The sequence below is a fragment of the Emydura macquarii genome, unplaced genomic scaffold (genome assembly GCF_026122565.2).
Source record: "Emydura macquarii macquarii isolate MOO-44397 ecotype Brisbane River unplaced genomic scaffold, CSIRO-AGI_Emac_v2 contig_2676, whole genome shotgun sequence".
Taxonomy (NCBI): domain Eukaryota; kingdom Metazoa; phylum Chordata; order Testudines; family Chelidae; genus Emydura; species Emydura macquarii.
This window is the reverse complement of record NW_027132813.1, coordinates 20,365,551-20,380,430: the sequence shown is the minus strand read 5'-3', so window position 1 is coordinate 20,380,430 and position 14,880 is coordinate 20,365,551. Positions and strand designations below refer to the sequence as shown.

The window sequence follows — 14,880 nt, the reverse complement described above, 5'->3', positions numbered from 1 at the left end:
CCGGCTGAGGACTGCTTCACCACTGAAACCCAACTATCAACCCCAGGCACAAGTTTGGAAGAGAATTAGATGTTTAAAGTTTAAATATTATAGTATGAATGCCATTACCAACTTCATAATCCTGTGTGATCTGGAGGACTAGTGATTCTTTCTTCCATAATGATACTCCATTAAAATGACTCAGAAACCCAAAGCCTTCATCTCTCTAGTAACTCATATAAACTGATGAGATCTTGTTATGTCTGCAGTGGCTGCTGCAAGCGGGTCACAAAATGCCTGGCCTGGGGCTACCACCCCACAGGCAAAGTTAAGGTGCTCAGTAATGGATTGCAGCTGTCCCGGGGTGTTACTTTCTTGGCCCCTCTACCTCTCCTAATCAAGCCCAATAGCTCCTGAAGGTTATCCTGAGGGAGTCATGATATACCTGCCACTGTGTCTAGCTAAGGAAGATCAGTATAGTGGAAGGTCCCTCTGTTTTATAAGTCCACTAGGGGTATCCCAGTTTTTAAGGAAGGGCCTTGAAAGGTGACCATCAGGTTAATACACTCATCCAAATTCGCCCTGCCCACAAACAAAATGTTTTCTGAGTAATGCACTGCTTGCTGTAAATAAGCTTCCCTCATTGCTGCCCAGTGTAGCAGTGTACTAAATTTCATACATCCCATGGGCATAGCTTTATCAAAATAAAATTGTCCCTTGAAAGAGAAACCCAAAAGATTGAAGTCAGAAGGATGCACTGGCAACACTCAAAGAGCAGACTTGATATCACACTTGGAAGGCATAGACTTAATGAACAGAGCTAAGAGAGGACTTGGGGCAGATCATGGAACTTTTCCCCAGAGTAAAAATTGTGTGGTAGGACATGCTACAATGCAGGATATGGCAGGAAGATGTGAAGCCCTCAAGGGTCAACAAGACTAGGGGGTACGTGACTAGGTCAGTTATTTCATTCCAGCCAAGAGCCTCTGACATCGCAGTTAGTTGATATGTCTAGTTATAATAGCTGTGTTGTTTGTTTTGGGTAGGTAACAGCAGGTTTGAGATACCCTGGGCTGGAGCCAAAAAAAATCTGCAGTTTCATTTGTTTCTCTCTCATGCTTGTTCAGTTGTGATGTAAATAGAAATCCATTAACTTAGAGATGAGCTTATTCATAATAAAATTGGGTTTCTTGAGATAACAGAAAGAGATCATGTGGCAGTTTTTGGGGGAATATTTTCTGCCTTAGTCCATCTGTGACTGGGTGGACTAGGCCAAGAGGCCCCTTGGTTCTGCCACATCCTGTCCCAGGAAGGAGCAGAAGAGAAGTTTTCCAAGTGGCCTAGCGTGGCTGCAGGGAAAGCAGCCAATCAGAGGGGCTGCAGAAGGATCATATAAAAAGGATCAGCAGAGTTAGCAGTCAGTTGCTGCCTGGAACTGGAAATGGAAGAGGGAACAGCAGGTTCCAGACTGGCTGGAAGAGCAACAGGACATGGACAGCTTAGTGCAGGCAGGACAGAGCCCAGGGAGGGCTGCCAAAGACTAAGGGATCTAAGAAAGAGCTCCTGGCTGGCTGCGGGGACTGACCAAGGACTGAGCCCAGAACCTAACCAGATCAAACGAGGGTACTGTGATGAGCCCTGCTGGACTGTGTTGGAAGGCAGTGTCTCCAGGGAGGAAGCCTTGGTGGAAGATAAAGATTGTATCCCAGAAAGGGTTTTTGTTTGTTTGTTTTCACCTACAGACTGTGTGTGTGACTTGGCCAGAGGACTGAGTCACTGAAGACCTGCTGAAGAAGCTATCGGCCAAGGAAATCCCAGCAAGACATGGGTGCCACCCTGTTCTAAGCCAACAAACTGCAGGCTCACACCTAATCAGAAGGGGGCGCTTGTGAGAGGTGGGATCAGACCCCATTATACTGTCCAATCCGCCTTTTTGTTTTAGGTGGTCTATATTCCCAAGTTTTTCCAGAAGCCAGCAGTATGGCTTCTGAGATGTTCAGAGATGCTCAGGAATTATGCAAGATGTGGCTTTCTTCCAGGTCCTTAGCATGCTGCTTGTGCAGGGAACTCATGATTAAGCTTGAGAAGAACTTGGATATTTACTTGGCTGCATACTGTACTGCAGCGAGGCTGCTTGGCCAATTTTCAGTTAGCTATTATTAGGCATACTGGTATTTTAATTAAGCTTTAAACTCTTTCATACAGTTTTTTCACTGATGAGTGTGAATTTAAATTAATAGTGTTTGTTGTATTGGGTTGTAAATGAAAAGAATTGATAAATATATTTTACAAACTATTACTTTACTCTGTGACAGCTAGTCTAAAAGCAAAAAGTTGTGAACACCAGGAATTTTTTTTCATTACCTTTTCTCCATGATTTAAATGGGACACTATTGGTTCTGAAATGTAGCCCATTATTAATGAATGAGGTAAAAATAGATTTGGGTACTTCACCAGGTCCTGAGTCCCTTAGTGAATTTTTGTGGTTTTGCTATCCTTTTTTGTTAATAAATGAATAAAAATCTTTTTCTTTTCTTTTCTGTTGCTGTGGGAGACCCACATGAGCAGGAAAAACTTGAGCAAACTGTTGGTAGGGCAGAAACAGTGAAACTTACTACACATAAAGTGCTGTGAAATGTATAACATAGAGAAGCTGTGAAAAGACAAATAATTTCTTTCATTAAAGTAACATAATCCTAACTGTAATTTAACAATATCCGTTTAAAATAAAATCCAACTGAAGTATGATTTTATGTTTTTAAGTAGTCATTGTCCCTTTAAATATTCAAGGCAATATTATTTCCTAGTTTTTATCCCTTTGGTTGTTAAGTTACCAAGGTGTATCTGTTTCATCTCATTCATAAATACATATATATACAAAAGAATCAATTCACACTTTGTGAATCTCATTATAGTGAATTCACTTTGTGAATCTCACTAGAGACATTTGTTTATTGAGTGATAGAATGAAACTACTTACGCAACTTAAAGAACATTTTAATTTTTATGACACACTCTACACCAAAAAAGTAGACCTTAAAAAAAAAAAAAACCAAAAAAACAAAAAAAAAGTAATTCTTCCTTCTGTTTCCTTTCCCTTTCATTCAGTTGGTGCTTATAAGTAGAGCTCAAGAGAAAGAGGACACTGCAGAACATGACAAGCTTCTTTAACTTAGGTAACATGACTAAAAAGTGAAACAAATGGTAATTATCTCAGGTTACTATTCAGTGTGTAGTTCATAAATATTGAAGATATAAAGGTTACCAGTTATCTTCTGTTGCTTTAAATATGGATAAAATCCCTTGAACTAAAAAACAAAATAATTTTTTTGAAATAATCTTACAACACTTTCAAAAAACAGCAGTAATCAGTTCATGATTGCCCAGCAGTATTCTATCCTATGTTTGTTTATATAATAAACATCTTGTATGAAAATCTGTAACTATTATCCCATGAGTAGCAAACCTACAACTGAGGTTTTGATGTTGTTCAGACAATATCTCTAAGCCTTCAGAAAATTGAAGGTTAATGTTTTTGGATTTAAAAAATATTAAATCCTGTTTTGCTTTTTGTTTGTTTTTTGTTTTGCTGTTTGCTATTTTACTATGACTCTATGGAACAGCTAGTCTATACCCAAATGTTTTTGAACCAGTGAAATATTGACTTGAAACACAAATACTGTTCTTTGAGGTGGCCTCTGCATATTCCACATGTGAGATGCATTCCTGCTGGGGCTGCTGAACTTTTGAACCTTCTGATAAGTAGTGTCTTTTGTGGCCATGCAGCTGCTATCACCTCAGTTTCTTCTTTTCTACAGCAAGCTGCAGGTAAAGAAATGTTGTTGTTTCCCAAGTCTGACCTCCTTGGCTTTATTTTCCCCTAGAATATATTTGTGTAAATAGTTATTAGATTAAGTTTTAGGTAAATTTTAGGTAGCGTTTGGTCCATTGCACAGATTGGTTCCCAGTGTTTCTCAGGTTCAATTTTGGATGTCATGGGTTACCTAACTTCCAAGAAGGCCAGTTTTAAATTATTTTCATTATACCCATCCAATTTCCCACAATCCGGTGTACACATTTGTCTAATTTGCTTCAAAGAAGGCCATTCTCCAGGTCACTGTTTGGTGTGGTGGGCCCTTACACCACAAACCCATAGAAATAGGCAGGTTCTTCAGTGCCCTGATGCCATCAGATTTGACAGGATTCATGAGAGATCAATTGGAGTCTTCACTCCAGTTACTTACTACCTATCCTTTCCTCCATTTGGGGACTGTTGATTAATTTCCTTGCAATATGACAGATTGTTAGACTTTGGAAGTAATCCAATTTGATTACATGACCAGGGTTCCACTGCAAGCCACAACCCAGACCTCCTTCCCCATTAATTTTCATATTCCTCTGAAATACTGAGAGAGACTGCTCAGAGAAGAGGTGGATTCCTTTATTAAGGATGGGAGCCAAGGAAGAAATGCTAAAGCAGCACAGAGGAAAAGGTGCTACTCGAGGTACTTATTCATCCCAAAACAGAAAGAGAGCCTTTACCGCGTCATACACTGAGGAAACTGAAGAGTTATATCAGAAAGTTAAAATGCCACATGCAGACTTTGGCTATGGAACTGGTGTATTTGACATTAGGTATCTTTCCCAGCAATTCACCTTTTAGGTCTACAGAATGCTCTTGCAGACAGTCTGACCAGGCACTTTGTAGCAGATCACAAATGGACAATTAATGATTCTGTGGTTCACCCATTTTCCAGGATTCAGGTAATCCTTCAATAGTCCTGTTTGTGACAGATGAAAACAACATGTGTCTGAGTTTTTGCTCCCTAGGGGGTTAGAGCCCAGGATTCCAATCAGAAGCATTCTCATTCATTAGGCCTTGGTACTGGATGTATGCTTACATACTAATTTCTGATTCCTAGGGTACTCAGGAAGATGAGACAAGTTGCTGCCTGGTTCATCATGAGAGCTCCTGCCTGACCAAAGCAGTTTTGGTACCTGGAGTTGATTCTCTTAGTGATTCATCTTCCAGAACTCTTATCCCTATTACCAGCCCAGAGATTATGTTCCAGCCCAGAGATTATCAGGATGTATTCGTGTCTTATAAGTTAGTCTAGAAAAGTGGTTCTCAATCTTTTTTCATTTGTGGACCCCTAAAAAATTTCAAAGGGAGATGTGGACTCCTTTGGGAATTTCAAAGGGAGGTGTGGACCCCTTTGGAAATCTATTATCTGTATATATAGTTGAATTCTGTTCAATTAGTTTTCAGTCTGTCTTTCACAGACCTCTTAGACATAATCCATGGACATCCAGCTGTCTGTGGATCGCAAGTTGAGAATCACAGGTCTAGAACAGCCAGCTAACATTAGGGTTAAATGCACTAGGGCTCAGGGCAGCCTCTGAGGCTTTCTTGTAAAGCTTACAAATTTCTTACATCTGTAAGGTAGCGATTTGGGATCTGTCCATACTTTTACCAAACATTATTCCATAGTGGAAGCACTGAAGTCTGATGCCTGTTTTGGCAGAGCTCTACTGCAAACTTTAAGTAGACTCCAAGCAGCCACCTTTTCATAGCAGGTCGTTGTTTGGGAGTCACCAAGTGTGGAATACATATGGACGAGCACTTGAAGAGGTAAGAAAAGATATTTAACTTTAAAGTAATTGGAGTTCTTCAAGATGTATTGTCCTTATATATTCTATGACCCTTCCTCTTTCCTCACTACTGTGGAGGCCAGTTATGCTTGGATTCTGTGTTGGCAAAGGAACTGAGTGGTGATTGGGCCCGCTCCTTCCTTTAAAGTCCTCCGTAGAGAAGAACAGTCAGTGCATGCACAACCCCAATGGGCATTGTTGGCCAAAAGATTCCAGTCTCCAGCTCATGGGGCATGTGTACACCAAGAGTAGAATATATATGGCCAACACATCTTAAAGAACTTAGTTACTATAAAAGTAAGTAACTTTTCTTTCATATAATATATAGAAAGTTTACATTCTAACTTCAGTTTAATATTCATATATGTATTAAAAAATACCAATAGCCACTCACATGCAGCCTATAAATTTTCTTGCAAACTACCACAAAGGAGAACAAAATAAAAATGTTTGAATTTCAAGAGGAGAGTGGTGGATTTAAAAATGGAGGGAATTTCCTTTCAAATTATAATAATTTTAATATGGGTTAGATATCAGCCCCAATTTAATTGACAGTGTTCCCTTAAAGCAGATTAAAAAAATTATATCACAGGAGATTTATTTCCTTGTTGGTTTAAAAAAAAAAAGTTCTAATCTGGCATAGATAGTGATGATTTAAACTACATTCCTTCATGAACTCTACAAGAAATCTAAGGATTCATTGTCCAAATCTGGAGTGATTTGTTGGAGAATCAGATGCACAAACACCTTGAAACACACTGACAGCAAGGATATTGGATGGTAACTTGACACTTTGTAGGGATCCTTGCCCATCTTAAAAATGGCAGTAATCTTTGCTTGATGCCAAGTGCATGGTAACTTCTTCTCGTTAATGACCTGTATGTAGAAGTTAGTAAGCCACTGTGATGCCTTTGGTCCAAGTTGCTTGAGGAATTCTGGCAAGATGTTCTACCCCGCTGCTGTGCTTGATTTAATGGAGTTAAGGGCCTTATCTAGCTTGTTGACTCTGAATGACTTTGATGGACTCCTACCCACATTCTGCTGTCAAAGTTGGTGCCATTCATCATATACTTCGTGTTTTAATTGCTTCTCCAGCGGGACCTTTGCTACCCACAGAAAATGACTTGCAACCTCATTGAGCTTAACCAGTGTACGGTACTGACCTGGAGGTTGTTGAGCAGCATCCAGCTGGCGGGTCAAGTGCCAGCACTTCTGTCTAGAATAAGTGAAGTCAAGATGCTTCTCCGTAGATTCCTTCCACCGAGTGAGCCTGGCGGCATTCAGAGACTCAGTCAGATGGGTAGCAATGTCCAGGTCGTCAAATAATTTGAATTTTCTGAGGAATATTTGGCATTCAGCATTCAGGCAGGGAGTGTAAATTGGACGACAGCCCAGTGGTATAGTTGACCATGTGGCTTTTATAAATGGCTCCTTGGAATCGGTGCTAGCCTTCATCGACTGTGATACAATGTGACGGAATGATAACCACACTATGTTCTAGTGCATTGCAGAACTTTTCCCAGTCTGCCTTGTGGAAATTTCACCAGTGTTTGACTGAGCTTCGAATGGTGGGTAACTGGAGCCTAATGTGAATAAGTGGCGGTCTGTGTTGGCTATGAGGAAAGTTATCAAGTATTATATGGCTCACTGGTTGTGAATAGCTGCCTAACAATCTGACCCAGCAAAGGTCGGATGAGTATGCTTTTGACCATCTAGCTGAAAGAAATGTGCTGCATTGTTTTTCATCGTGAATCAGCAAGAAGTTGTTGTTGGTTGCCCAGTCCATCAACCATTCACCGTCGTCATAAGAATCATCATCACCCTCATTCAGAGTGGTGGCTGTTAGAATCACTAATGAAGATTATTGGATGATCAGGTGTTAGAAGGACATGTTTATATATATTGGCAATCCTAAAGCCACCAACCTGGATCACGTCATAAAAACTGGAGGAGGAGAGAGGAACAGCATCAGATATGTTGGAGTGTAAGTATGTTGCACGGCTATATTTGGCATCTGGGGTTTGTGAAATGACATCAAAGCTGGGCCTCCCAGTGTATGATGTTGATGCTACATATCTTGATGTTTATCTTGAGGATGTCCTTGAAGCATTTATTTTGGCCTCCCCCTTTCCTTTGTCCTTTGGTGAGTTGGGCATAGAGCAATTATTTTGGTAGGTGTGCGTCAGGCATGTGAATACAGTGCCTGCTCCACTTCAGTTAATGCTGGATAATCAGGACCTCAACACTGAAGATGTGGCCTCATGAACACACTGACATTAGTGTGGTGATCCTTGCACTTTATGTTGAGGATCTTCCAGAGAAAGTGCTGGTGCTGGCGTTCCAGATCTCTGTAAGTCACCCAAGTCTGCAGCCATAGAAGAGAGTTGGGATTAACAGTGCTTTGTAAACTAAAAGTCTAGTGTGTGATCTGATGTTTTGGTTGTTGAACACCCAGTAAGATAGTCTGCTGAAGGCAAGGCTGGCACAGCGGATTCTATGCTGGATCTTGACATCTGTGTTTACCCTCCATGAGAGATGGCTGCCAAGGTAGACAAAGTATTCTACATTTTCCAATTCCTCTCTGTCAATGTGGATCTTCCTTGCGGGGGTTGATAATTGACAGTGAAGAACTTTTATTTTGCTGATGTTCAGGGTCAGCACTAGGCTTTGTAAGCTTCAGAGAAGCAGTTAAGGGTTGCTTGTAGATCCTCCTTTGAGTGTGCAACTACAGAACAATCATCTGCGTGCTGAAGTTCAGTCATTGTTGCTGATATTACTTTAGTTCTGGCATGGAGGTGAGAGAGGTTGAAGTTGCCATCAGTCCAGTATTGGATGACAATGCCCTGTGGCAGACAGTCTTGAATTTTCGTAGATTTGTTTTCATAGATGTGTTTCCATAGATGCTAGGAAAATGGAGAAGTGTGAGTGCCAGTACACAACCTTGCTTTACGCCAGTTCGGATGACAAAGGGCTCAGAGGTAGAGCTACTGCATATGGTGGAGGCAATCATTCGGTCGTGGAGGAGTCTTACAATGGTGGTAAATATGCTTGGGCAGCCAAATCTTGATGTGCTTTTCCACAGAACCTCATGGTTGACACAGTTGAAGGCTTTGGTCAGATCGATGAAGGCTATATACAGCTTCTGGTGGTGTTCTTCACATTTTTCCTGGCTCTGCCTGGCTGTGAAAATCATATCAGTGGTGCCTCATGATGGGTCTAAAGCCATACTGGGACTCTGGGAGTACTTCCGCTGCAAGAGGGACAGATGATTCAGTAAGATTCTGGCAAGAATCTTCCCAGCAATGGAGAGGAGGGCAATGACTCAATAATTGCCACAGTTGGCCTATCTCCCTTTTGAAAATAGTGATGATTTTAGCATTGTGTAAGTCAGTGGAGATTTCTTCAGTGCTCCAGATTTTGAGGAGCAGTAAATGGAGCTTTTTTGTCAGTGTTTCTCTCCCCACTTTCAGTACTTCAGCTAGTATGCCATCAGTACCTGATGCTTTATTGTTCTTTATTTGCTTAATTGCTATGCAAACCTCCTCAGGTGTTGGTGGGTTGTCAAGAGTTTTCCAGACTGGGGTGCTGAGGGATGGAGTTGATGGTGTCATCAGTGACAGTTGATTCTTGATTTAGAAGCTTTTGGTACTGTTCTTTCCAGTGCTCTTTGATGAATTCATTTTCTTTAAGAAGGGTACTACCATCTTCAGATCTTAGCAGTGTGAGACCACATGAGCTTGGTCTGTACAGGGTCTTTGTCTCACAGAAAAAGCTTCATATATCATGTCTGTCAGCGAATGCTTGGATTTCTGTTGCTTTGTCCTCCCACCATTTATTTTTGATTTCTCTGTTCCTCCTTTGAACCTCAGCTTTGAGATGATGGAAAGTGCTCTGCTTCTGACTGGATGATGGTTGGTTTTGCTAGTCATGGAAAGCTTTACTCTTCTGGTGCAATAGGGTTGTGATTTCAATGTTGTTGTCCTCAAACCAGTCCTGATGACATTGGGTAGCAAGGCTGATGGATTCCTCACGAGCCGCATGGGTGGTTTGGTTTAGGGATTCCAATTCTTCTTCGATACTTGCATTGTCATTTCCATGTGTGCATGTGGTCAGTTTTCCACTGAAGTGTGCCTGGAAGTTCTGTTGGTGCACTGAAGATTGAAGTCTTTGAATGTTGTATTGCCGTCTGAGTGACTTGAATTGCTTTCTATATTTTGGTGCAATCCTGATGGACATGATTGACTTCATCAGGTGAGGGTCAGTCCAGCAGTCATCTGCTCCTCTTATGACATGGTTGATTTGGATGTCTCTTAGATCCTGTGTTCTAACAATGACATAGTCCAAGAGGTGCCATTGTTTTGAACAGGGGTGTTACCAAGTTGTTTTATACTTGTTGTTTTGTCTGAAAATTGTGTTTATGATCACAAGGCTGTACTCCATGCATTTGCTGAATACAAGGATGTTGTTGGAGTTGGTCTTGCATACTCCTTCCTTCCCAATGGTGCCATTCCATATGTTTGTGTCTTGGCCAACTCTTGCATTAAAGTCCCCCAAGGAGGATTATCTAGCCTGTTTTTGGAATGGATGACAGAATTCTGTCAAGGTCAGTGTAGAAGGATTCTTTCTGTTCTTCTTTGGCATCAAGTGTTGGTGCATAAGCACTGATGATGGTGGCAAATGTCTTATTGACCAGTTGGATGTGGAGGGTCATAAAGCATCTGTTGATGCCGACAGGGAGCTCAGTCAGGTGGTTGTCTAGAAGGTTCTTGACTGCAAAGCCAACTATGTATATTTACCTGTCATTTGTTGGTTTCCCTTTCCAGTAGAAAGTGTAGCTGCCACCCTCTTCCCTCAAATGGCCTTTGTCTGCACAAGATGTACCACAAGATGTTGTCTCAATAAAAGGATAGAGAGCAACTTTCCGCACCCTGTGTTATACTGAAACAGTCTTTTGTCTTTGATGATAGTAAGGGTGATACTATGTTGTAATGTTCCTTTTCATCTCCAGGTGGTTTCGATTATTTGCAGTTGTCTCTGATGGTTTCCAGTGAAAGTCTTTGGGTGGAGCAAGGCTAGACCAGTGTTTCTGGCTTGCTAAACAGTGTCTGGGAGATCTCAGGCACTGGTCTATGGACTGGTAATTGAGAAGCACTAGGGCTATGGCCATCCTAGAGAACTTACAGCGGTACAGCTGCACTGATGCAGCTGCGCCCTTGTAAGTTCTCTACTGTAGCTGCTCTAAGCTGATGGGGGAAAGCTCTCCCCTGTGAGCTGTGGTAGCTATGTTGGTGGGAGAAGCTGTGCCACTGACATATCGCTGTCCACGCTGGTGCTTAAATTTGCATAAATTATGTTGCTCAGGAGGATGGCTAATTCATAATCATGAGTGACATAGTTTGTTGGCTTAAGCTGTAGCTTGAGCCTTGCATTATATCATCAGCTAACAACTCCTTCCTGCTTGAATGGGCCATCACAGATACACATTATCCCCAGTGACTAATTTTTACTCCAAGTCCATAAAACATACTTTCAGTATAAATGTTTTATTCCTTAAATTGTATCTGTACATACATCTCACAACGATTATGAATCTTGACAAGTTATGAGCTTTCTGTAGATATCTTTATGGATAAATATCCTTCATATATATTTGTTGTAGTGAGTTTGTTAGGCCTGAGGTGAGAGTTGTTTGCAAAGAACAGGGAACCCTTTACAAAGGAGCATGTGTGATGACCATACTTGTTCCAGATCTGTGAATTTGGGCCTCACAGGATATTCCTGACTGAGGAGATTTTAAGTCTTTTACAATATGTGTTAACTACTTATGCTGAACAATCTGCTCCACCTTGAGTTTAGCTGACACTCTGAGTACTCTGAAGAGTGTAGCTTGAAAGCTTGTCTCTTTCATGAACAGACGTTGGTCCACTAAAAGATAGTACCTTCCCCAACTTGCCCCTGCTAGTAGAAAGTCATTTTAATTGAGCAATTCTGAGAAAATATATATTGGGATTATTATATTATAGTAGGGCCATCAGTTTTTATTTTTTCCCTTTGGATTGTGTATTGGCAGTGACAGATTATTGGGACAGACTGCTTAGGTTTATCTTTCTTCCCCAAGGATTATTACATCAGGGTGTTATGAGGATTAATTAATTTGTACAAAATGCTCTGAGATTCTTTGTTGAAAATCACTGTATTAATGCAAAATGTTGTTGTTATTTATTAAGTGCAAAGTGGATACAACCAGATTCCAGGCAAAGTTAAATCATGGTTAATCCTCCTCATTTTTTGTCCTTTTACATATTGTTGATGATGTGTAAGCAGAGCAGCCAAGTTTGTTTTTTTTTCTGTCATCTTAATACTCCCTCAGCTGAAGTTGCAAGATTTTTCATTTTGTAAATCCTAAATCTGATTTATCTTCACAGTAGTGACAGGGCCAACATGAAGTGACATAAGATAAACCGAAAAAAGCTGCTGTTATTCCAAATAAGTGCCCACTGTGCAGTTATACCTTTATAATAATGACAGTAAATTTCCCGTGTGGACAAGTCTTTAGGTTTTGGTTTTATTTAGTGACATGTTAGGTATATTGTACATGTTATAAATTAGCCATTAGATGACACCTGTATTTACATTCTACATTTTTATACTTTGGAAATAATGTAAAATAAACTAAAATAAAAGGCCACTGTTTTTCTGAATAAGAGTATCCACAGTGGGGAGTTGATCAGTACAATTATAATGAAATAATTTATACCTGTAGAGTAATACCAGTAAGTTTCCCTGTGTAGACAAACTCTAAGTGATTGAATGAAGTAATAGTTCCTTAGTGATATTTATCAGTAATATTAATATATAGTGATTTTTAAAATATTTTCAGGGTTCATAAAGCATTATTAAATTAAAACATCATATTTTTTCAGTTCAGCATAGTGTAGACTCTGTCTCTCATGCACATTGTCTTCAGTTTGTTTATTTAGTACACTAATTGATCATAACAATCTGATTAACTCTGAGTGCTGTTACATATAGGGGAGTTGATAGTTAAGGTTGAATAAACACTGTTCTGATCCCATGTTTTCAATCTATCATAACTTTCCAGAATTGTTACTTTTTGGGCTGAAATATCTAGGCTTAGTCTCTGTCTGAAGGTTTTGTTCTTTTGTTTTTAAATTTGAGCAATTAAAAAAATCAGAACTTTGAAAGTAGTGTATGTGCATGGGGGAATCCGTTTCCTCATTTATTGAAAAGAAAGAAAATGAAGGAGAAAAAGTTGTGATTTTAACAGCACTAGTGCTAAAACAGGTGAGAATAGAGAACTGAAATTTGGCATGGTAATAGTCCTATTTATGGTGAAATTTGTTTTTACTTTACAGTTGTATCCATTTGAAAATTATACCTCACTCATGACCAATACAGTTGATACAAATATTTAACAATATTATAAATGCACATAGACTCTGCTACATGTGCTTGGTTATTTCATTTAGTCCTCTGAAATATTCCAGTCTCCAAATCAAATTTCTAAATGTTTCAGAGAAATGTCAGGCCTTTTTAAATAAATAAAAAAAAAAAAAAAAAAGCTGTTGCTGCTTCTTTCACTACCAAAATTCCCCTTAACCTAGGGCACGGTTTACAAATTGAGAATGGGACATACTCTTATCATTATTTTATATTTATTATTTGTATTACAGTAGCACATAGTCCCCGTCAAGGAACATTATGCTAGGCACTGTTTAGAAAAATAACAAGAATATAGTTCTTGCCCTGGAGAGTTTTGCATTTTTACATAGAATGAGTATATTTTACACAGTAGGCTGTAGTCACAGCTTACCATGTGTTGAGCCATTATCATCTGGCAGCATCTAGAGGGCTTCATGATAGAGATAAATTTTAAGAAGGATGGTATAGTGGCTTTATTTTATTTATTTATTTTTGACAGAGTTTTTCCCACACATAAAGGGTGGCATGGAAAGGGACATGTTGAAGAAATTGTGGAGGTATTTGAGAAAGAAGCAAATGAATAGCTGATCAAGGTTGGCATTATTGGTCAAATGAAGGCAGTAGATCAGTTGTCATGGTAGATGGTAGAGCTGATAAGTATGTCTGGTTTAAATCTTGAATTGCTTACAGGGTATTGACAAGAAGCTTATGTTTCATGCAATGGAGAAAGAGATAGTGACTTGGGCAGAACGATGAGCCAGTAAGATGATCCTAGCAGCAATGTTTTTAATAAGCTTGAGTAGAGTGGAGAGGCTGCAGATATTAAGGCTAGAGAGGAGATTACATTGTCCGGCTATACCAAAAGAAGAACAGGAGAAATTTGCTATGGATTTAATCAGGCCCCACTTTATTATTAGATGTCTGGGACTACACAGCAAATAAAAGTGTACAGTGCAGGAAATGTCATGTTTATTCAAAATAAGTACCTGGGGCTTCCACCAGCCCCCCCTTCATTTTCCATTCAGGTCCCCAGCCAACCCATGGCTTGGACCTTACCCCCTGTAGGAAGGTTAAGATGGGCTATAAGAAAGGAGGGGGTTGGCTCCCTGCTATACCAATTGTAGGAGCCCCAAACCCCCCTTGGTTCTGTTCCTTTAACCAGCACCTTTTAAAGCCCTTTACCAGGCAGGCCATTTATTTGGTCACTGGATGCCTTCCCTATGGAGTAGCTGCACTGGACATCTGCCACAAGGAGGTGCCAGCAATTAGCTTGGCTGCCTTCCCCCACCCAAACCCAGTTGGATTTCCAGACATCTCCCAATGGTCTCTTTTATAGCAACCAAAAACGTGTCAGCCCTGGTGCGGTCAGTAGTGAGGCATGAGCAAATGTTGGCAATGTGGGCAGATAGAAGAGGCCAGATCTTTCAAATGCTGTGTAGGAGGAAGCTGCACGATTAGATGCACCCTGGGTATATGAATCTAGAAAGAAGGATGACTTGAAAGTGACAACCAGATTACAGGAATGATTGTGAGGAGGAGGATCATGTCCAAAGGGGTAAAGGAGGAGACATAGAGAGCTGGGAGGCAGAGAGATCAAAAGTTTGGTTTGGATCATATTTGAGTTTAAATTGATGGCTGGACATCATAAGGAGATATCACAGATAGGACAAGATTCAGATTTGGATGGATGGAGATAACATCTCTGTAGAGAGGTAGATCTGTGCATTGTTGGCATGCAGATGTTAGCCATATCACCTGTTTTAGTACAAAGGGCTATGCATATTTTATGTCTCATTCAGTCTGACC

At 40.2% G+C, this 14,880-nt stretch overlaps 1 protein-coding gene across 4 annotated transcripts in view; it reads left to right on the top strand.

The window, feature by feature from the left end:
* The window catches only part of SYT14 (synaptotagmin 14), a 236,223-nt gene that overhangs the window by 98,562 nt on the left and 122,781 nt on the right, over positions 1-14,880 (top strand). Inside the window, exon 1 of one of the 4 annotated variants that reach the window (XM_067565417.1) lies at positions 3,118-3,155. The exons of the other annotated variants lie outside the window; for them this stretch is intronic. Within the exon in view, the coding sequence (XP_067421518.1) occupies positions 3,134-3,155 (22 nt within the window). The 5' untranslated portion in view covers positions 3,118-3,133. Of the gene's footprint in view, positions 1-3,117; positions 3,156-14,880 lie in introns of those variants that run through there. 4 annotated transcript variants of the gene reach the window in all.